Source organism: Trachurus trachurus (genome assembly GCF_905171665.1).
Source record: "Trachurus trachurus genome assembly, chromosome: 17".
NCBI classification, from domain to species: Eukaryota; Metazoa; Chordata; class Actinopteri; order Carangiformes; family Carangidae; genus Trachurus; species Trachurus trachurus.
Window position 1 is genome coordinate 33,505,097 of NC_139900.1, and position 22,856 is coordinate 33,527,952.

General features: G+C 42.7%; 2 protein-coding genes across 2 annotated transcripts; one reads left to right on the top strand and one right to left on the bottom strand.

Moving 5' to 3' along the window:
- Positions 1-1,538, top strand: LOC311000640 (relaxin-3 receptor 1-like; the record flags this gene model as incomplete). The annotated part of the gene is made up of 3 exons (XM_083991380.1): positions 1-207; positions 404-847; positions 927-1,538. The coding sequence occupies 3 exons, from the start codon at positions 1-3 to the stop codon at positions 1,536-1,538; spliced, it is 1,263 nt and encodes a 420-aa protein (XP_083847506.1).
- Positions 1,539-9,993: 8,455 nt separating this feature from the next.
- sirt6 (sirtuin 6) lies at positions 9,994-21,602 on the bottom strand. Its single transcript, XM_083992073.1, has 8 exons — positions 21,441-21,602; positions 20,331-20,458; positions 17,412-17,594; positions 15,979-16,038; positions 13,172-13,267; positions 12,989-13,069; positions 11,358-11,484; positions 9,994-11,186 (listed from the first exon to the last, which is right to left on the bottom strand). The coding sequence occupies exons 1-8, from the start codon at positions 21,504-21,506 to the stop codon at positions 10,866-10,868; spliced, it is 1,062 nt and encodes a 353-aa protein (XP_083848199.1). The 5' UTR covers positions 21,507-21,602; the 3' UTR covers positions 9,994-10,865.
- Positions 21,603-22,856: the final 1,254 nt, after the last annotated feature.

Below are 22,856 nucleotides of genomic sequence, written 5' to 3' on the forward strand. Positions count from 1 at the left end.
ATGCAGAACGACAACAACGCGTCCGGAGCTCTGAGCGCGCTGAGTGTGTGCGGGGGAGAGGAGGATGAGCGCGAAATCGCCCAACTGGTCAGCAGCACGGGGGCAGCCTCCAACATGGCAACTTTTAACCTTTCACTCAACTGCTGGCTGCACATCCTCTCCAAGGAGTCCTCCATGGACATGCACGGAGACAGCGCCAACCTGGCGGTAGGTTTAATCTTAAGATTTCACTTTATTATGAATCCACATTGGCTAAAACATGTTTGTAAAGAGAGCTTTTTGCATCAAACACTTGATGGTGAGAGAAAGAACTTAAAGCTGTCGCATGTTGTGTTGTGACTTTAATTTACAGGATCCTGCGTTGACTATAAAACTTCATGTTAGTGTTGTTGTGTCTCGACAGGTGCGAGTTCTCATTGCTCTGGTTTACCTGGTGGTGTGTGTCCTGGGGCTTGTGGGTAACTTCCTGGCTCTTTTCCTGCTCCACTCCCGTCGCCGTGGCCACCACCACTCCTCCATCGACTGCTTTGTGATGAGTCTGGCACTGACCGACCTCCAGTTCGTCCTCACCTTGCCCTTCTGGGCCGTGGACACGGTGCTGGACTTCCGCTGGCCCTTCGGTCGGGTCATGTGCAAGATCGTGAGCTCGGTCACCACCCTCAACATGTACGCCAGCGTCTTCTTCCTCACTGCCATGAGTGTGACCCGCTACCGCTCCCTGGTCACCTCCCTGAAGATGGAAAGCCCCAGGATCGCCACCGCTCAAGCCAAGTGGGCCAGTTTAACCATCTGGGTGGTGTCGCTGGTGGCTACGCTGCCTCATGCGCTCTACTCCACCACAGTCCAGGTTTTGAAACGGAACTGATTCCCTTACAGTTCATGTTGTTGTCTGTGAGCGACTTCTCACCTGTCTGTTGTGTTCACAGGTATCTGCTGATGACGAGCTGTGCTTGGTGCGGTTCTCTGACTCCGACTCGGGCCACTGGGACCCCCAAGTCCTGCTTGGACTCTATCAAACACAGAAAGTCCTCTTGGGATTTGTAGTCCCCTTGATCATCATCAGCGTGTGCTACCTCCTCCTCCTGAGGTTCATCCTGAGCCGGCGCGTCGTGGGCAGCGCGGTCAGTGCTGGGGTCACCGAGAGGTCAGAGTGCGAGAGGGGACGCCACCGCCGTCGCTCCAAGGTCACCCGCTCCGTCACCATCGTGGTTCTGTCCTTTTTCATCTGCTGGCTGCCCAACCAGGCTCTGACCCTCTGGGGGGTCCTCATCAAGTTTGACATGGTGCCCTTCAGCAAAGCCTTCTACAACGCGCAGGCCTACGCCTTCCCCCTGACTGTGTGTCTGGCTCATGCAAACAGCTGCCTCAACCCGGTGCTCTACTGCCTAATCCGCAGAGAGTACAGAGCTGGACTGAAGGAGCTCCTGCTCAGAGTGTCTCGCTCTGTCCAAAACTTCCTCACGCTGGTGCTGAGAGGGAGACGAGTGGAGGAGGCACCGTCCGGTCCGGCTGTGATACAAAAAGACGTCAACAAATGAATGTTCAAAGAAAATATGCCGTTTTTGGAAATGTGCTTCTTTTTTTTCTAAGTATATTTTTTTAGGCTTTTTTGCCTTTAACTGACGGGTTAGTTGAGAGAGACAGGAAATGGGGGAGGAAGAGGGGAAATGACATGCAGCAAAGGGCCTCCCGATGCAGGATTCGAACCAGGGCCAGCTGCAGAGAGTACTGTAAACTGACAGAGAGCACATGGGGTGCCTGCTCTATCCACTGAGCTACACATGCAGCGCCCCAGGAAATGTGCTTTTTTACTTGCTGAGAGTTAGATGAGAAGATTGATACCACTCTGTATGACAACATAGCTACAACAAGTTAGCTTAGCTTAGCATTAAGCCTGAATGTAGCCGGCCCATCTATCCAAAGAAAAACTCTCTAATTCACATCTGTCAGGTGTGTGTCAGTGTAAAAATGATCACTCACTGGTTTACAGATGGGTTCATGCTTTACTTCCTGTAGTCATTGTTTTTTTTTTTAGCATATTTAACAAACTAGATATAGCATGTTACCATTAGTGAACGTCAGAGTGAGAATGAGATGATTCTTATTTCCTCTTAAATCCCCCCATTTCCTGTCAGTGTGCGAAGGTTTAAGCTAACCAACTGCTGGCTGTGGATTCATATTTGACAGACATTATCAATCGTTTCATCTCACCCTCAGAGAGAAAGCCAATCACAAATCACAAATCACATTTCCCAACATCTCAAACTCTAACACTAAAGGAAAAGCTCTTTCAACGAGTCGTCTCCGTGCACCACATTTTCTTCGGTGCCATTATTTTTAGCCTACGTCTCTGTCTGTCACCTGTCATCCCTCCAAGTCTATTTCGAACACATACACATTACGCTTCAGTGAACACACCTGTTACAGACACACCTGCAGAGCCAGGAACCCATTTTTGGAAGTTGGAGGTAATCTGCGTAATTTACCCAGTATGGTCTTTGAAAACGATCCAATCAGTCAGCTCTGAGCGACACTGTGAGCTGATTCTTTTTTTCCCCTCCACATAATCAAGCAAAAAAAAGCAAAAAAAAGGATAGGTAATGGCTTGTGGTTTGCATCTGAAACATCCATACAGGACTGTAAGGAGGATATTGTTACATGAACACGAGGAGTGATGTGTAAAATATGTATTTGTGTTATTGTTGGGAACACGTTTAGGAGACTGAAGTCATTATATGCAGTCAAACCTAACCCTGGGATATTTGTCTTTCAGTGTAGGCAGTGTTTGATGCTATGGACCTGTTGGCCATATTCATGTGTGTGTGTGTGTGTGTGTGTGTGTGTGTGTGTGTGTCTGCCTTGCTGTAGCGCTGTGAATCGTTTTGTGAATACACATGTGTTCTGTGACATTAAATAAAAAGAGAGCACAAAAGAGTTTAGTGACGTCTCAGGAAAGTTAATCTCCTCTCCTGCAGTGAAGATGAGGAAAATCAGTCAGCTGCACAAAAGCTGTTCCACCATTTTGCCCTTTTGCAACCTTTTAAAGTCTGTGCACGGATAACCATCTTCAGCTGTCCACTGATAACGGATGATATGCACAAATCTCGCACACACACACACACACACACACGCACTAACACAACAACACAGGGGCTTTATTGTGTGCCACTCTGCTAGTAATTACCTCTACAATCAGAGTCACAGATTTATTCAGGAGGTCTTTGCGTGTGGGAGGCTTTGATGCTGCTAAAAAGCCAGCGGGGCCCCAAGTGAGCCTGCATCTTCCAGTGGTAAATGGAAAACAATCAGGAGAGTTATATGAGAACCTCAATTTCTCTGAAATTATAGGCCAGTTCCCTTGAACAGATTATTGCCACGACACCTTTTATCAAACTCACTTCACTTGGCTGCTCTCATCAAGCTCATAACCAGGGCCGTTGCTAGGAATTCTGGGCCCCCTTAAAGAATACTAAAGTGGGCCCCTACCCCCTACTTTTCCAGTTTTTTTTCTTAGACTACGTATGTATTATCATTTTTTATTTAGCCTATTTTGTTTTGACACTAATGCATCATTACTATGAGTATTAGTCAGGGTCTTATGCAGAATAAGTCATACAAAGATTAGACTACTGGAGTTTTTTGTGGGCCCCACTGGGCGCTGGGCCCCTAGAATTATCATTACCTTCCTCCTTTATACAACGGCTCTGCTCATAACAACAGGCTACACTCACATCCAGATGACGTTTTATATTTCAGAGCCGCACCACAAAAAAGAAAAAAAAAACAAACAACCAAAACTGAGCTGACAGGTACAAGCACCGCAATCTCCTTTGTGCTCAGCTATTCGGCTTCAAGACACAGACAGCAGTTTCACTCATCAGTCCCATTGATGAAAACCACTTGAAGAAATGCATAGATGACTGTCATCCCTGAAGGTACATGCCTGGCTAGAGGCATAGATAGATAGATAGATAGATAGATAGATAGATAGATAGATAGATAGATAGATAGATAGATAGATAGATAGATAGATAGATAGATAGATAGATAGATAGATAGATAGATAGATAGATAGAAAAGTCTCAAGACATCTTCAGAGCCTGAACCACATGAAGGCCAGTGCTTTAATAGAATCCAAACAAGCGTATTATTTCTAATACAAAATGCAGTGGTCATTATTTTTGCATTTTCCCTGTTACACAAATTCATATTAACTACAATTCTGCTGGCTTGTTTTCATTATGCCAAATGCAGAGGAGATAGAGTTTATTATATATTTATAGTTTATTATAGCTTATTCACATCTCAGTGTTTCAACAGAAGCATTGGATACAGGTCTGATAAATTATTGAGTTATGTGACACATACTAGTGCTATTTACTGATAGTTCATTATTACATAATCTGAATGGTTGTAATGTTTTCTCCTTGACCTCAGCTGTGGGTGTAGAGGTAGAATAATGAAATATATGACGTGTTTTGCAACTTCAAATAGTTGTTCCTGCTTTGGTACCATTGGCACTCATTAGTTGTCTCAAACAAAGTGTAGATTGCTCAACATTTTCATGCTTTGCAAGCAGCTACTTTTCTGATACTGATGTGGTGCAGGACAAGCCATGAAAACACGGAGCAGTGATTTTTCTATCCTCTGACAGAAGGCTCTGCCACGCTTCAAAGAAAAAACATAAAGGCAGCACAAGACAAAACTCTGAAAGAGCAACTTCCTTGGATGAAATATTTTCTGTTGAAGAGGCCAACCTTCAAAAGGATGACTAATCAGGAGACAGATTTTAAGGGCCCTACTCCCTGTCTGACGGCTTTGACCAAAAGAACCAGACAGGGCCAGAAGAAAATCTCAGCAGCCTCAGCATTGCACTTAATCTGTGCAGTGATGTGAATATGTCGAATTTATGCCAAAAAAGAGAAGCACGCACTCTTATATGACATACACTCCAACAAAGAAACACACTTCCTGCTTTGTGATTTCTTTGAGTTGTTCCTCCATCTTCACAGTCACGTCACAGTTCAACTGCTACAAACAGATCAAAGCATAACATCTGGGTATGGTCCACAAAGACCCGGTGGTAGTCACCAGTGATCACTGCACTGGCTACAACACTCTCTCCTAAAACAACAAAATAATCTTGTCTCAGGCCACTAATTAGCTTTTTCTTTGAAAGCAAAAAGGGAGATCATGAAAGCTCCCCCCAAAAGCCGACCTACATCTCATGGTCAGTCTTACCACTAAACTCTGAGAGCTTTGAGCACTTACTTTTTCAATCATGAGGAAATTTTCCGAGTCTTCTTCACAAAGACTGTGAATTGGAGTTGAACACTCTTGTTGAAATTGCAGCTGCCTCTGATCTTTAACTTAGAAAAGCTTTCAACCAGAGCTCCTGATAAGTGGTTGAAAGTATCAGCTGGGAGTTCAACCGCTACTAATAGTCCCTGTCAACTAAAGGTCAACTTATTGAATTTTACGTACTTAGAGTATTTATGATAATGAGCAGCTTTCAACCACTAAAACCACTAAACAATGAAGAAGAAACAAGGACATGATCATGGTGTCTTTGATGGGAGCTACAGCACCAATGATACAGCCACCCAGAGAAGCTTCTTGGTACAACCTACTGTTGTTTGGGCGAACACACTGCTCTTTAATTTTCCACAAATAGATTGGTCCTGCTGGTTTTAATATAATAAGTGTAATGAGAGTCCAGATCTGCGAGTACTAAAAGTGTGGCAATGAGATGCACTGACCTATGATATTAGCATTAGGTTTTGGACAAAAACAATTCCTGGCAGTAATTTAGCGTAAATGTTTTAAGCATTTGTGCTGCAGCACAAGCTGGAAGAATAAAAACACATCTCTCTGGAGAGTTACCTTCATCAAGAACTGTGGGGGTGAATGTGAATGTAGCTGTTAGAGCTGCTTCAATGCTTAAGAGACGCACGACTCAGTCTTACAATTAAAAAAGCAAGTGTCTTCAAAGGACTCACAGTAGACAACGGTATGTTCTTCTTTCAAGAAGTGTCCAAAGAGTTTTAAAATTACTGAAATAGTTTTCAAAGAGATTTTCATTAAAATTATTCCTATACGAGGATGAAAAGAAAAGACATCATGAATCATCAACCAGGACGAAGAACAAGCTCATGACTAATCCTGTTTCACTTAGCAGTAACAGCTCAACTGGGAACCTTTTTGAACATTCAACTTTCCATTTGCATGAAAAAGTGTCTCTAAAGACTTTTTGAACTAGACTACGCACTGTCCAGTTTCACAGTGCTTTATCCAGTTTGACATGAGTGCAAAAGATTATTCTATTCTGGTCTTTAGGGGTTTATTAGATTCATCAGAAAGGATGACACTTCTTTTGGATCGAAATTAAAGCCAACTCAGTGAAACTTAGACTATGCAGTATAAACTACGGTATGGAAAATGAATACTGTTTATTGTTTGAAAAGTATTTAAGTGGATTCCACTTGTCGTGTCTCTTCCATCACATCATTTGTCGTGTTCATGTTCTTTTTTCGGCCTCATTCCCCTCTCGGCTCTCCACTCTCATCACATTTGCTGCACCATGCCTCTGACAGTGATTACAACTTCAGTCCTCCTCCTCCTCAGAGACCTGCTCAGGCTCTCTAATGTCAAATGGGGAGCATCTGTAAACAGAATGAGAACAACCATCTTCATGTCACTTTAATGAGGCTCAAGGACTCCGCATAGTGCCTCTCCATTCACCGCATTATGTGTTTATCTGTGTTGGGGGGCGGCAGTCATGTTGGTGCATACGCTCATTCTGGGGTGTCTGTGACGCTGCAGCAGGTTAGCCTGACCTCGTTGGCTTCGCTGTTCTCACTTTCCTTAAAAGCATCCCAGAAACTCTCTCATCGCATGAAGCTGCCACCCTGATGCTTCACAGCAGAGTGCGTGTTAAATGCTTAATGAGCTGTGCCTAGTTTCCTCCAGACTTTGCACTTTGAATTACAACTGAAGAGTTTGATTCTGGCTTCATCAGACCAAAGAATCTTTGATGCCGCGTCTTGTAGTCTCTTTATAGCAGCTCCAGTCGTGCTGTCCCTGACTGGCTCCTTATGGCCATTCTATCATGTAGGAGACAGAGCAGCCGTGCACAACCAGTAAAGTAGGTGCTGGACTCAAAAAAACAAATTACCAGAATAAACAGAAGGAAAAGTCTGCACACTTCAGCTCCCTTTTCAGTGCATCAAACTAACCCTTGTTGGATGTGCTAAATAAATACACTGAAAAGGGATCTTCAGAGCCTGAACCACATGAAGGCCAGTGCTTTAATAGAATCCAAACAAGCGTATTATTTCTAATACAAAATGCAGTGGTCATTATTTTTGCATTTTCCCTGTTACACAAATTCATATTAACTACAATTCTGCTGGCTTGTTTTCATTATGCCAAATGCAGAGGAGATAGAGTTTATTATATATTTATAGTTTATTATAGCTTATAGTGCATCAAACTAACCCTTGTTGGATGTGCTAAATAAATACACTGAAAAGGGAGCTGAAGTGTGCAGACTTTTCCTTCTGTTCATTCCATCATGTAGGACAGACTTACGACGTGCTGCATTGACTGCTGTCCGCCCAGTGCCCTGATGTCGACCACCTGTTTAGCATGAGCAAAAGCTGTGCAAAACTTAGAGAATCTGTCCCTCGATGTCCATCAGATGAACCTTGCAAACCTTGCCTTCAAACTAAATAAAATTTAATAAAGACTGATTGGTTCATTGTAAAACATGTATTTATTGATGTAAATGTGTTTTCTGTACGTAGGCTATGCTCCTAGGCAGCGCTGCTCTTTCTGTCCAATAACACACATGAAGCTTAAAAATGCCATAGGCTACGTAAAACATATTAAGCGGCAATATGTATTTAAAAGATGTTCAAGCAAACGGTTCGGTTCACGGTTTTGTGGTCATGGTATATAAATACATATATAATATAAATATATAAATACACTGAAAAGGGAGCTGAAGTGTGCAGACTTTTCCTTCTGTTCATTCCATCATGTAGGACAGACTTACGACGTGCTGCATTGACTGCTGTCCGCCCAGTGCCCTGATGTCGACCGCCTCCATCCTTCTAGCTGGTTTGAGGAGGGTGAGCTGTAGGTGGAGTCCGTCTGTTGCTGTACATGGTTTCCAAAATCATCCCCCTACACTTCTGCCACTTCTGTGCCTCATTCTGCTTGTGAATCTACACAGAGGGCAAAAATGGCTTTTAACTGCACTGGCATCTTCCATCTACTAGACTTATGAAACTTACAGTATTTATTTTAACCAATTTAATTTGTAGTGATCAGGTTAAAAGAAATCAGGGGTTTGGTGACGATTGTGTGGCTGTAGGGCCTCTGGTGATCTCATTAAATGCCACTAATTATAATATCTTTAGCATTTAGCCTTTGAAAATAATCAAATGTCAACATAGTACGAGAGGGAGTTGAGTGTCACTTTAAAAAGGGAAGCATACCACACCAGAACACAGACAGAAGTGTTGAGGGAAATTGATTGGTGGTCTATCAACAGGTTTCAAGATAAATGTGAGGAGTTATTGAAGAGATATGAAAAATAAACACAAAACAATTTTTTTTTCTAAATTTTTGCTTTTCTTCTTGTGAAATTCTGGATGATTCCACCTTTTTGGGCTTATAAAAATCTCTAAATAAGTATAATTCTTTTTAACTGCCTATGTACACATTTTTATGTTACAGCCATATACTATATATAGAATATATAGTATACCACACTACTGTGCTAACAAACTAAATGTTCCCACTTAGCCCATATACTGTAAAGCACTTAGCCTTTAAGTGTCTCTCTCTCTCTGTGTTTAGAGGCTGTATGCTTAGAGGCTAAGTGCTTTCTATGGGCAAAGTGAGAACATTTAGTTTGTTAGCAAGCAGCGTGGGGGCAACTGACAGAAAGTTAATAAACAGAAACAGAAGGTAAGAGCAGTAATGAGGACTGTGCAACAGAGCAGGCAGTTGGCGTTGGCTGTTACATCTGTTACTTACATGTCTGTGAAAACTAAGTGCCTTAATAGAGTGAAACATATTCAATGTCAGGCCCGCAGCAACGTGTTCGCTGCAGTAATCATCCTCTTACAGAGACACCTGTGGCCCACCACCACACAGTCCCAGTGTCTGATGTCAACGCTGTTGTTTGAAAACAAGGAAACTAAGGCGACTTTACGTGGACGATTTAGTTTTTCCTGGTGTTTGAGTTGAGAGGAACCTCATCCCCATTTGACATTGGCTTCTTGAAAAGCAAAATGCAATGATGAATTAACTGAATTAACTGTATACTACACACTTAATTAAAGCAGAAGTAAGTGATATATTTGTGTTAATATAAGTCTTAAATAGTTCTATCTTCTGACAGCAATCACTTACATAGAGTGTTTGGACCGAAACACGGGTCTGTCAGTCACTCTGCTCTGCTCTGAGCCGAGGAGAAAACTTTTCTCGTATCCTACAGTTTTTATCCAATGAGGAGAGAGAACGGCATGCAGGGCTGTGTGTGCAGCCAAGGGACGCCGTGAATGTGGTGACATAGGGACGAGGACTGTTATGGTGCGTTCAAGGCAGCCTGTAACTCGTGTTTTTCCGACCTGTGAAGTCGTACCAGTTCGATCTGGTACGACTTCACGGGTCAGAAGTTACGAGTGGCCGTTATAGTGACTTTCACCGGTAAAACAGGTCGGAAAAACACGAGTGTGTTGCCTGGAACGCTACAAAGTCGTAAGTCGTGACTTGAAGCTGTAATTTACGGTTTCAAAAGCCTGCCTGGAACGCAGCATTAGCCAAAACGACCGGATCGCTTACTTCTGCTTTAAGTCTGCAGACTTAAAGACAGTACACAACGTACAAACACACAGCACATATACACAGGAGGTTCTACCAGGACCATATATTTTTAATGCCATATATAAAAAAAACAGTAGAACGATTTTCTCCGTTGAACTCCAATGCTTTTTTTTCCTGAGATACAAACATTTTCCTAGAAACGAAACAGTGTGATGGTCCACTTACAGCCAGCCAGCAGCAGGTGGGATTATACATCTCACCAGGGGGAAGAGGAGTCTTTTGTACAAGAAGAGAAGCAGTGTGGTGGAGAAAAACTAAGATTGTTGGGGATAAGAACAAGAACATTCTGTAAGACGTTTAACATATTTGACACTTGACTTGAAACCCAAGAGAACTTAAAAAATAAAAATCTATTTTAAAAGTTCACTCTCTGTATTAAGCACATTAGTAAAGGAGAGGTTCACAGTATACCTCCTTCTCGTCACAAACTGAACAAAGGTGTCTTCAAAGGCGACGTCTGCAGGGATAAGATCTGGAGCACATGGTTATGTAACACCTTTAATAAGGTGCAGCAACCTTACACACCTTATTAAAACGCTTTATTTTTAACTGTGTGTTCCAGATCTTGTTGTGTTGTCCTAAAGTAAACTTGGATAACGCGTGTTCTTACGACAGCTGGAGGAACATTTACCTGCAGACTGTGAATTGGAAAAGTAACTAAATATTTAAGAAAAAAAAGAAAATTCAATCATCCCCCGAGGTCAATTTGTGGTCATTCGGCGTGAGAGTCGGTTTGATGTTTCCGTTCACTGTGGCTGTAAGTGTAAGAAATCTGGGTCCTACAAAACCACTACAGGACTCTTAAAGTCTTTTCCCCAGAGGGTGTTAAGATGAGAAGAACCTCCATCCTCTGTGAAACTGATGAAACTGAGCACCTTCAGTTGTAATGTTTGTTTCTGGACGGGTTTGTGTTGTGGAGTTGTTATTGCAAGAAGCAACAAAAAAAAAAAGAAAAAAAATACCTGAGGCTACTTCTCTTCATTTGTTGCCACTGGGGAGTCTGCTCTCTCTCTCTTTACTGAAACCTTCTCGTCCTCCTTGACGCTCATGTCGTTTGTGAGCTGTGTTGCGTCTCTTTTCCTCTCCTCCTTGACGGCGGCTTCCTCTTTCACCTTCCTCTTTGTAGTGACGCGCTGTGGTTTGACATCGGCGGCGGACTCGGAGGTCGCCGTGGAGCTCTCACACACAGTCGGTCCCTCCCACTTTGGGATCTCCAATCCCAGCAGCTCCATCAGCTGTTTCATGACCCCGTCCACGTAACCGTTGATACGCAGGTGTGCGTGCTTGTCCTGCAGGACGGGAAAATCACAAGCGTGAAATGAAAACCTTGAGGATGCCTGCCGGAGCTTCACAGCTGACATTTTTAAATCATGATTTTGTTTCGGATTCACACGCAATATGTCCACTTCCACCTCATGCCTCCATAATATGTGTGGTGAGAGTGTGTGGACGAGACTCACATGCTTGGTAGGCTGTAGATTGACAATGACCACCTTCCCCCCTCCTTTGCGCTTAGTGACGAGTGGAAGATCTCCGCTCGGTTTGATCTGCAAGGATGTGCCAAGCGTCAGTGCCAGGTCTGCTCGTCTACAAGCAGAGAGAAGGAAAACATAAACAATTAGTGTGACATAATATTTATTAGTTATTCAGGATCTTGATGGTGACAACAAAAAGTGGAACTGGCCATGTATGACTACGTTTTCTACAAGTTTCCAGCGGAAGAAAGAGCTACAATGACTGGTCAATTGATTGATGATAAGTTCACTGATTAATCAGTAGCTAATAACAAATTGACTGTGACGGTCATTTTTACACAAAAATATCAAATGATGCTCCAGCTTCTCTAGTATCCAGATTTTCACGGCCGTTTTTCATTCATGTTTTGCTGACAAAACAATCAATCATGTTTGAATTATTGATTATGGAAACAGTTGTTTGTTAAAGTTCTAGAGGAAAACATGAACTAAACAGATGAGGGTCAAACAAGATCGGCAGGAAATGAGATAGTTTGGTTGTTTTGTTCTTTTTAAACAGAGAAAACAAAAAGGTATTCACACAGAAACATCAATAGAAAACAAACCAATAACACAATACTGGTGTTTCAACTGCGGTTCAATAGTCAGGGCTGCAAACTGACGCTTTGTAACTGAAATTCAAATTTTAATAATTCACAGAGAAGAAACCAAAATGAAACACAAACGCACTCGAACTGTCTCGCTGTTGTGTAAACAAACAATAAAAAAGGAAGGCTGAAGGTCTGAGCGAAAACACTGACACACATGGAGCCGAGTGGAAACATTAAAGCGCACCGTGCTGCACAAAACACAAACATGTCAGTTAAAGGAGCATTATCGCAAATCCAAATTCTTAATTCGGCCACTAGATGGAGCCAGGCGGAGCTTATCAGATATAAACAAGCGGGCAGCTGTCAGAGAGAGAGAGGAGCCTCGTTTAGTCCTCCCCTTCTCCCCCTCCTCCTCCCTCCTCCCCCCTCCTCCCTCCTCATCCCTCCTCCTCCTCCTCCCTCACCAGGCTGAATGAACGTGCAATCGCGGGAAAGGAAAAAGAAAACTCGCTAGTGGAAGCGGCAGCTCTACTCGCGCACAACCACAACAACGGCAACAACAGCAACTGCAACTTCCTCCTACAAATGTATGATAGTTGGTGTGACGTGCAGACCGCAGTGGGACGATTCAGTGACTGTGAGCAGCCTAACACTGCTACATTACAATTTACTGTTGCATTTTTCCGGTTCGGAGGTCGGATTTGCGAGTTCCGAGTGCAATTGAACGCAGCAAGCGCCGGGCCGGCTTGGATCATAACAAAGACAAATGCTGCATTTGCCCCACGGACACTATACTGTTGGCGATTTTTTTTGTAAATTTAGTTATGGCTCCCCCCGACCCATCTTTTGCATATTTCAGTTTGTTTTATGCTATTACTGCTGTATTTGCGATAATGCTCCTTTAAGGGCTTATTTAAATGTCAGGATGCTGAAAACAGAGCCACAAGGACAAACAGAAAGAAACCCACACAACGTGACACATTTCAAATTCCTCAGGTCACAGGACACGTTCCAACTCCGTCTCACCTGCTGGCGTCCTCTGCTCTGTTCAGGTCTCTGTCAGGAAGAGCGTCTTCCCAGTCCAGGATGGTGCTGATCAGCTTCCCTCTGTCGTAGCAAACAACACACAGATACACTCGTCTCGTGCTGCTGCTCATGATAAACAACGGTGATTTCAAAATGGACAACGCTTCCACGTGTATTTGTTACCTGCACGCTCTGAGTCCTCTGGAGCGAACCACGTCACAGTAACGTCCCGTCGGTTTCAGCCCCATCACGCCGATCACCTTCTCTCTGACATACTGCCTGCAAAACCACAAGTCCCAGTTTCACCAGACGAGGAGACAGAATCTGACGAAGGTCTCCCTGGACGGGCCAATTTATGCACAAGATACAGAACAAAAATAGACACTGGTGTGGCCATTTTATTAGACAACCATGAAATACTTTTGCCTTAAGGACACAGGCTGATATCTTAAAACTGATCTGAACTGAAATGTTTCTACTTAACTTTTACCAATTGAATAGGGTTGATTGTTATATTGTAAATAACTTATAGTATACGGTATATATGGGAAGGAAGGAAGGAAGGAAGGAAGGAAGGAAGGAAGGAAGGAAGGAAGGAAGGAAGGGGGAAATGACTGTGGAAAGAAGGAAGGGAAAAGGGAAGGAAAGCAAGATGGAGGGAGAGGGAACAGATCAGGTCAATTTGATCAAAAGAGGAAGGAAGAAGAAGTAAGGACGAAGGAAGGGAAAGAAGGAAGGAAGGAAGGGAAAAAGGATTGTGGAAAGAAGGAAAGGAGAAAGGAAGGAAAGGAGGAAGGAAGGAAGGAAGGAAGGAAGGAAGGAAGGAAGGAAGGAAGGAAGGAAGGAAGGAAGGAAGGAAGGAAGGAAGGAAGGAAGGAAGGGAAAAATGATTGTGGAAAGAAGGAAAGGAGAAAGGAAGGAAAGGAGGAAGGAAGGAAGGAAGGAAGGAAGGAAGGAAGGAAGGAAGGAAGGAAGGGAAAAAGGATTGTGGAAAGAAGGAAAGGAGAAAGGAAGGAAAGGAGGAAGGAAGGAAGGAAGGAAGGAAGGAAGGAAGGAAGGAAGGAAGGAAGGAAGGAAGGAAGGAAGGAAGGAAGGGAAAAAGGATTGTGGAAAGAAGGAAAGGAGAAAGGAAGGAAAGGAGGAAGGAAGGAAGGAAGGAAGGAAGGAAGGAAGGGAAAAATGATTGTGGAAAGAAGGAAAGGAGAAAGGAAGGAAAGGAGGAAGGAAGGAAGGAAGGAAGGAAGGAAGGAAGGAAGGAAGGAAGGAAGGAAGGAAGGAAGGAAGGAAGGAAGGAAGGAAGGAAAAAAGGATTGTGGAAAGAAGGAAGGGAGAAAGGAAGGAAAGAGGGAAGGGGAAAAGGAAGGGAAGATAGAAGGAGGGAGGGAACACATCAGGTCAATTTGATCAAAAGAGGAAGGAAGAAAAAGTAAGGACGAAGGGAAGGAAGGAAGGACAAAGGGAAAGATGGGAGGAAAGAAGGAAGGAAAGATAGAAGGAGGGAGGGAACAGACTGGGTCAACTGGGTCAAAAAGGAAAGCAGAAGTAAGGACGAAGGGAAGGAAGGAAGGGAGGGGGGGGGGGAAAGGATTGTGGAAAGAAGGTATATATTTATGAAGTGTATATATGGTATATATTTATATAGGTGTATTATGTAGTTAGGATATCTGTGTAGTTACAAACTGAAGGGTAGATAAAAAGGTGGGAAATTAAAAAAGTATTGTACTTCTTCCCACTCCTAATGTGCGGTGTTTAGTTATGTCTATTTTTTTTCTTTCTCTTTTTCTTTCTTTTGTATGTACAAATAGTTTCATACATTTTTTATACATGTTCGAAAATAAAATGCATTCATTCATTCATTCATTCATTCATTCATTCATTCATTCATTCACACCACAAAGGTCATCTACTGCCTTTAGATCTTCAGACTGCGCGGGTCACTAGAGCAAAAGTAAGTCACTGTGATATTGAAGCACTCGTTGTGAAATAATGGAAACTGTGAGAAGCAAAATTCAAGTGTCTTAGCTAATATTAGTCTGACAGCATTAACATTTCAGGTCCCATGTTCATTTTAAATAGTAAATAGACACATTGTTGGCACATTGCGGTCTGGAGGCAGTGGGGAGCTGTTGTCAGTGCCAGAGTATTTTACTGTTATTTTAAGGGCACAGTGTAATAAGGGCCCACACAGGCAGCAGCACAACACCCATACACCGGGCCTGTGTGGTGAAAATGTGCTTCACGTGGATGAGTCAGGTGAACATTACAATGCAGCCTCAGTAGGTCGGAGAGTTCTTTGCAGCAGAGCATTGTGCTGCGTAACATTGCCAAGCCTCCTGAGCGTCTCCTGGACATAAATGAGGCTCTGCAGAGACAGACATGCTTTCTTACAGGCCGGTGAATCAGCCACAGTGTTTCCAATTTTCACCGAGTCACACCAGTCAAATTTGGACTCAGGCTGTTTTGAGGGAAATGAAGATTCACTTGGTTTGATTTCATTTGCTCTGGTTTTAGTGATTCCTGGCCAAATGCAGCTTTGTCTTGTTGTTCTTCAGCAGGAGAAGAAACCGTCATGTTTCTTCTGCTGCTGTAAAGTATCTGTGAAGAAGAATTCTTGTCTGCACATCAAAGCTAGAACCTTTGTACTTCATTATTTCCTGTAATCTTTCACAACTCTGGCTTTTTCTGACCTTTCTTTTTTAATTTCTCTTGTTAACGAGCAGCCGCTAACTGCATTTTTTCTGTTTCTTTCCCAAGTCTCTGTAGTGTAGATACCCGCAATATGTGAAGATCTCAGGAGGGCGCCAGTATCGGAGATGCTAGAAACACCACATCAGCATCCAAGCTGCACCAGGTGCAGAGAAGTGTGAGTTCTTGTTACCAAACAGATGCACCCAATAAAATGGCCACAAAGTGGAATTCAGGTTGTTAACATGACATTTATCAAAGTGTTTCCTCATCAAAATGTGTGTGTTTGGTGCGTGCACACGTACCTGCCACACTTCTCGCACTCCTCCACAAACATGTTTCCATGAAGCTCTGATAGCAGATCCCTAATTGGGCGAGAGTGAGAGAAATCCACAAAGACGAGAAGATCACAAAGATGATATTCACTTAGATCATTGTCTCCAGAGTTAAAGTTAATGTCAGCTCTTCAACGCAGCTCTTTCTCAGTCCTTTTCTGTAGCTTGTGCTCTGATAAATATTCTGAGTGAGCACTTGTATTTACTTCTGAGTTTCCACCTGGCACCTGCCCACATAAATTCCAAACAGTTTACTTTACTTGCTCGTCTGCTGTCTCACTGATTTCCTCAGAGAGTTGCCACTTTGCTGTCAGGCCTGACTGATGGAGGGTGGAGCGAGGGAAATGGCCTCCAGGGAAAGTGAAAGTCTTGCAACGTGTGTAAAGGATGAATTGAAGTACCAAATGAAAAATTGGATTCCTTGCCTCGGGTTAGTCCGGTATGATTGGATAATCCTGTCTGACCGAACCGTTTCTATTTTACTGAGGTTTTTTTTTTCCTCTTTTTTTTTTTGGATGACGTTTGAGCAGTGTTTGAAGCACCACTCATTTCTGGTGCTGTTATAGCTGCTTCCACAAAAGCAGCAGCTTTGCATTCAGAACAGTACGTCAAACAGTGACGTGAAACAGAGATGTTATTGCAGATAAGTCACAATGCTGTATGCAACATGTTTGTGTTTGTAAAACACCAGGAACAACTCAAAAATGAAACAAACTATATAGAAATTGTTCTTTTCACTTCACTGCATTTTCTGTATGAGTTACACCTGTATAAGAGTTTCTCACTGACTCATCCCCTCTCCTGTCCACTCACCCTGCCACATTTGCATAAAGTAAAAACAATATAATCTGCTGTAGACAATAAACTGAGATGATACTTCAAAGCTGAACTTTACGAATATCTTTATATTAACTCTAATTCAATGACTGGTCACTTGTGTAGTGACAAACCCACAGAGAACAGTCACCCTACTTGTTTCAGTTGGAGCAGACGAGGCAGCAATGAGCAGGTGAACATAGTGAAGCATTCAGCAGCTAAATGCCAGATGTTTACCAAGCGGAGATGCAGCTCGTCGGTAAGCGACATGACTCATATTCATCAGGTGGCCGCAAACACGACTTCAAATAAGTGATAATGTTGCTCTGCAAGCACAGGATGTATACAAAATATTTGGTAGACTAAATGATCAATCAATGAATCGCCAAATTAAAGGATTAATTAAATCTTACAATGCTGAATTTACACCTTTTTATACTGCAACATGTCAGGACAAAATACTTTCAGAGCTGTGGTCGATATATGAGATAAAGTATTGATGTCTTACACTTTTGCCTTAGCTACTAAAATGTTTGATGTGTGTTCAACATGCTACAGCACGGGGGGAGGCACAGCGGAGGGGTTACCTGGGGAAGCCTGATCGGACATGCAGGCCGTCCACGTTCTGGCTGATGAGATACTTGAGGTGTCCGGCCCTCTGCAGCCCCAGGAGGGCCAGGTGAGTCAAGCTGGGCCGGGCATCTTCGAACGTGGTGTCAAAATGAGGGGACTCGCCCTTTTCTTCTAACGTCCACACGCCCTTCGGTCCCCTGAAACACAACATAGCAGGGGGTTGAGTTGTGATCGCACAGGTTGTAATGCAGTAGCTGGACTGGAGTGCGTCTACAACTAGTGTGTGTGTGTGTGTGTGTGTGTATGTGTGATTGGATCCACGATTAAAGGGATAGTCCAACATTTTGGCAAATTGGCCCATTGCCATAATCCCTATAGTCATAGCAGTAGGTTCGTTACCTTTAATTGTCGGTGCAAGCTATTTTTAGAGCGGCAAAGCAGAGCCGCGAGCTGCTCAGAGCTACGCTACGGAGGCTCATTATGGGATTTCTTGTTTCCCTCATCAAACTCATCAAATACACAATCCAACAACTCCAAAACGCTCTTGTGGACAAGTTGTGACCTGCACATTCACCACGCTATGAGATATTAACGGAAGGTCACGAAACAGAATTGTTTTCAAGGTAAATTCAGAGACTGCTTGCCACAAAATTGCCCCCGACGGGAACACGCATCCACATGATGAACTATCCCTTTAAATATTAACAATCTGATGGGAAGGAAGTCTGAAATCTGATGCAAAGCAGGTCCAAGAGATTCTACCACTACTAAAACCTACATACATTTTTTTTTTAATTATATCAAACAAAATTGTTCTCACAAACATTTTGTAAAAATATCTTCAACTGCGTATGAGAAGAACATTTCGTACAGTGCGGGATTTTCCAGACATTAAATAAATCCACATGCGCCCCTAGCTGCCCCATCATTCTGCTCATGCCTCTTTAATTAACCAGTCAGTTGTGGGTATCCGAATGAGAGATGAACGCGGCGCTGCTGTCAGTGCTGGTGCCGTCCTACACCCTGACAGTTGCCAAGTTATTTCAAGGACACGCAACTAATCTTTATGCATCAAACAAGGGAATGCTTCCTGTGAATCCTCAAATGCTGCCACAACAGCCTCATTGCTCTCCTTTTCTATGTGAACTTGAACAGCCCCATCCACCTCTCATCCCGAGGATGATTCACAGCCTGCTCAGCCCGCACCAGTTTAAAGCCGTGCCAGTTTTAACAGAGAAGCATGTGCGTCATTTATTACACGCTTATCACCATGTGAAAGATGCTGCGGGACATGAAAGCCACGCAGGAGCTGTAAAAGCTCGTAAATTCACATGTTTTGGCGTTGTTGATAATATTAACCCGGGGGCTGTATTTTTTTACTCTCAGCAGGAGCAGGAGAGTGTGGGAGTGTGAGGGTGAGTGTGTGTATTGTGTGTGTGTGTTTCTGTGTGGTAGCTGGGGGACTACAATTTGCACCAGTGTTCCTTATGTGTGTATGAAAAAATCCTTGGTTATAATGATCTCGCCATTCAAGGTCGACCTCATCTGACTGACAGGCAGAACACTCAAATATTAATTAGCCAAGTCTCTCAATCTCCAAGCACGTGTCTCAATTCACACAAGACAACATCTGATATTCACACCAGATGAGCCGTGAAAAAAATGAATGAAATTATGTCTTATTGAGTAAAAATATTTACAATGAACATTCTTGCGCCATAATGGAACGAAACAAGGGAGTTGTAATGTATTTCACAGGGTGTTATTGTTTTACAAGGAGCTGCATCTAACAAACAATAAGGAAGTATCACCCTCATCTGCTCAAACTGTGGTATTACAGGAGAAACCAGGAGACTACTCCAGGAGGTCGTCGGGATTTCTACCACATAAGTGGGATGTCTGTGGCAAAGCGCTCGATTCTGGCCCAGGCTCATGAACCACAGAGCTGGAACAATGACATAAAGGTGGAAGTTGTTGTGCAGAAAAATGTCCCTCAGAGTCGTAATGTGATACGACCATCAGTAATTATCATCACCACAGTTATCACCATCTGCCTGATAACTCATCTGACTGAACTCATTTAAGGCTCCCACTAACCCTGGCTGCACTTTTTGGAGTTCATAATCCATAATTCATGGTTTAACTTAATTGAAACTAAAGGTAATGGGGCTTTTGAGAGTAAAATAAATAAGTAATCATTAACCAAAAATATATTTTCAGTTTCGAAACTGAATACCTGAATAAAGGAGGAATTAGATTTTTGGCATACCAAGTGAAAATACCAGCTCTCAGTCTAAAAATATAGTTATTCATGTTTACACCATGCTGTAATTATTCAATGGTAGGAATACGAGCAAAATTGGTTAAATGTAAAATCTATCAAAAAATTAAAATGACCACTGAAGCTCAAGAAGAAAAGAAGTGTTAGAAAAGCAGATTTAGTTCTGAGGACAGGAAGAAATTCAAAACAAGAAGACTTGGGAGTCAGACATCATTTTGCCTCCTCTCCTTCAAATTTCAGATCAACTGTTTATTTTCTCGATGCTCAGAGAGTTTCCAGCAACAGGACAGGACCCAGAACGATCGCAATAATCTCAGTTCATACAACATATAGCTATAAATCTAAAACTTGAAGTTGCATTAACAGCTAGAGTCACCACCTCTGTTCAACTTATTAAGAACATTTTTGAAATAGAAAAGCATAAAGATTCAATACTACAAGAAAATGTTGTCATTTGTTTGAAACCCCAGGACAGATGAATTGTGGGTTTTCTGATTTGTCATTCACAAAAACATCAGCAGTCTTAAGGTATGATGTCAATATCTTAACAATTACATAAGACTAAATGTTACAAAAAGACAAACACTTTAGCAAAAATGGTGATATAAGAAAAGAGAGAGAAAAAAAAGCAGTAACTTTGTTTGTGACTCACCTGAAATCAGGGATTCCTGCTGAGGTGCTGATTCCTGCTCCGGAGTGGACGACCAAGTACTGAGATTCTTTGATGAGCTGGGCGAGGGTCTCCACCTTCGCCTTCAGCTCCTCAGGACTGTCAAACGCCTACCACAGAGCAAAATGCAGCAGGTGTGACAAAGCTGAATTACTCGCCCTCATACAACATTGAGTCTACAGTAGGGACGACTCACATGGTGAAAGAACAGGATCATTATATTGCCCAAGTGAGTTAGAGACACAAAATTTACATTTCAGCTGATCAACACATAATATCTTAAGACATCTAAGAAGCACACAAATAAGAAAACACTCACTATTTTAAATTGCTGATCTCCATTAGGAACGTAGTACAGATATAGTACAGATATTTCAAGAAAATTTGTTTTCAAGAACCACAGTCACTTGTTCAGCTGTTTTGGTAATACAACTAGAAACTAAATAACTAATAGTAAACTAATAGTAAATAACAGTGTGACTGGAATACAGACACACAAGGTATAATGGAGTTCCTCACATTTCAAACAAAGGTGTAAAGTAAAATACACAGTGTTAATTTCCAATTGTATTTGTTTTCTTTATTGTAAATTTGATACTTCTGCTATAAGTTATCTTAACTAAAGTTAATGTTTTGTCCCTGTTTCTACCTGCAGTTAGCTATTTAAGCTCATGTTATTTAGGGTTACCTGTAAAAAACGTCCTTGGTCTTAGTCAGTGCATTTGTCTGGCAGTCCACACAGACACCAAACCAACTTGGAGAGGATTGTTAACAAAAACCTAAAGGTTTAAAATGAAACCACACTGGGGGCACTGTAGAGATGAAAGATGTGATGTATAGTGTAGGTAGATGTATAGATGTATATGAGTTTACAGTCAGTGAAATATACCAAAACAATTTTTACACAACGATCCCGGGTTCATCTAACTCAGATCTGTAACACAGGCCTTCCCTCTTCAAAGAAGAAGCTTTACATCCTTTAAATGGCTCTGCCACCTCTGAACCAGGTGAGCAACACACACCCTCCGCTAACCTGCGAGCTAAACTAGCTGTTTAAAGAGCCAGATTACGGATCTATGGCCTGTTTCTTACCTCAGGAAGTCCACAGACACCTTTGTCTGCGTAGGGCGAGAGTCCGGCAGCATAGTTCACAGACATGACCGTCGTAAATGTCGTGCCGTCGTTGTTTTTGTTTTTAAAGTCGATCCTTTATTTACTGTGGAGCGGTCTGTTCACTCTGCTCACTGGTTGACGTCACAAACAAGCGACGAAATATGGTGCCTTCCGGGAAATGGGAAAATCCCAATGTCCAGTTGGACCAGTCGGGATGGGCGCCGATATTCTTTGTTTCACATTGCTGTAGACAACAAAGAAAGGGTAAAGGTTTCCCGAAAAATTATTATTATTATTATCTACTATAAAAGTTCATATCTGATGAAATACCCCACGTCAATGTTGTGTTTACACTAGGGATGTGGAGATTCACCGATTCATATCGGTGGTCCGATATAAACGTATGCGATGCGACTGCACCGGTAGATTCAGGCTACATCGGACATAATTTATGGTTGAATTTGCGATGCATCTCTTCTAGCCTTCTACATCGGTAAATTCCATGGTTAAATCGATCATTTCATTTTCCGAGGCAACCTGAATGCACCACCGCAAAAGCCGTGCGCAGCCTCCTGCCCCTGACAGCAGCAGCAGCAGCAGCTGTAGTCAGAGCCGCCAAGAGAAGTAAACAGTCCGAGTGAGGCGGTGGGTCAATACTCGGCCGTCACCGGCTGTAACTAGGAGGAGGGCCAGGTGGTAGGTGGTAGTGGCTCTGGTTGTGGCTCTGGTTGTAGTGAGCTGGGAAGCGGGGGAAGCCGCGGATGCTAACCGCTAGTTAGCGGTAGCGGTTAGCATCCGGGACAGCTAGCAGGGCTAGTACAGGTAGCTCTCCTACTCTGCTGCACGCAGCCACACCTTGTCACTGGCTGGAGAGAAAACACAGACTCTCCACCCAGAAATGTCCTGTGCACAACAAAACATCTGTGACTTGTCTCTTTTAAGTTGTTTTGTGAAGCACTTTGTAAACTTGTGTTTTTAAAGGTGCTATATAAATAAAGTTATTATTATTATAATATAGGAAAAGACCAAACTGCAGAGGTGCCACCACACAAGACTAGCCCATATGATTAAGCTGGATTTCATTTCCACCATTTATTTCCTCTAGACTGTACCTTTCAAATATGATTTGACAGGTTTTCCCTGTAAAAAATAACCAAATATAGGCTACATGCCTTAAATTGATACAGAGAGTAAAGCAGAATGGTATTGAGGTAATAAACTTGATGTGGGAAGAAACTCTCATATCACAACTGTATCAAACATCATATCGAACCGAATCTCTTTGTAATTAAGTCATATCGTTATCAAATCGCATTTGAATCGCATCGCATCGTGAACAGGAGTGAATCGTATCGCATCGTATCGACAGGAGCTTGAGTGTATCGTTAATGTATC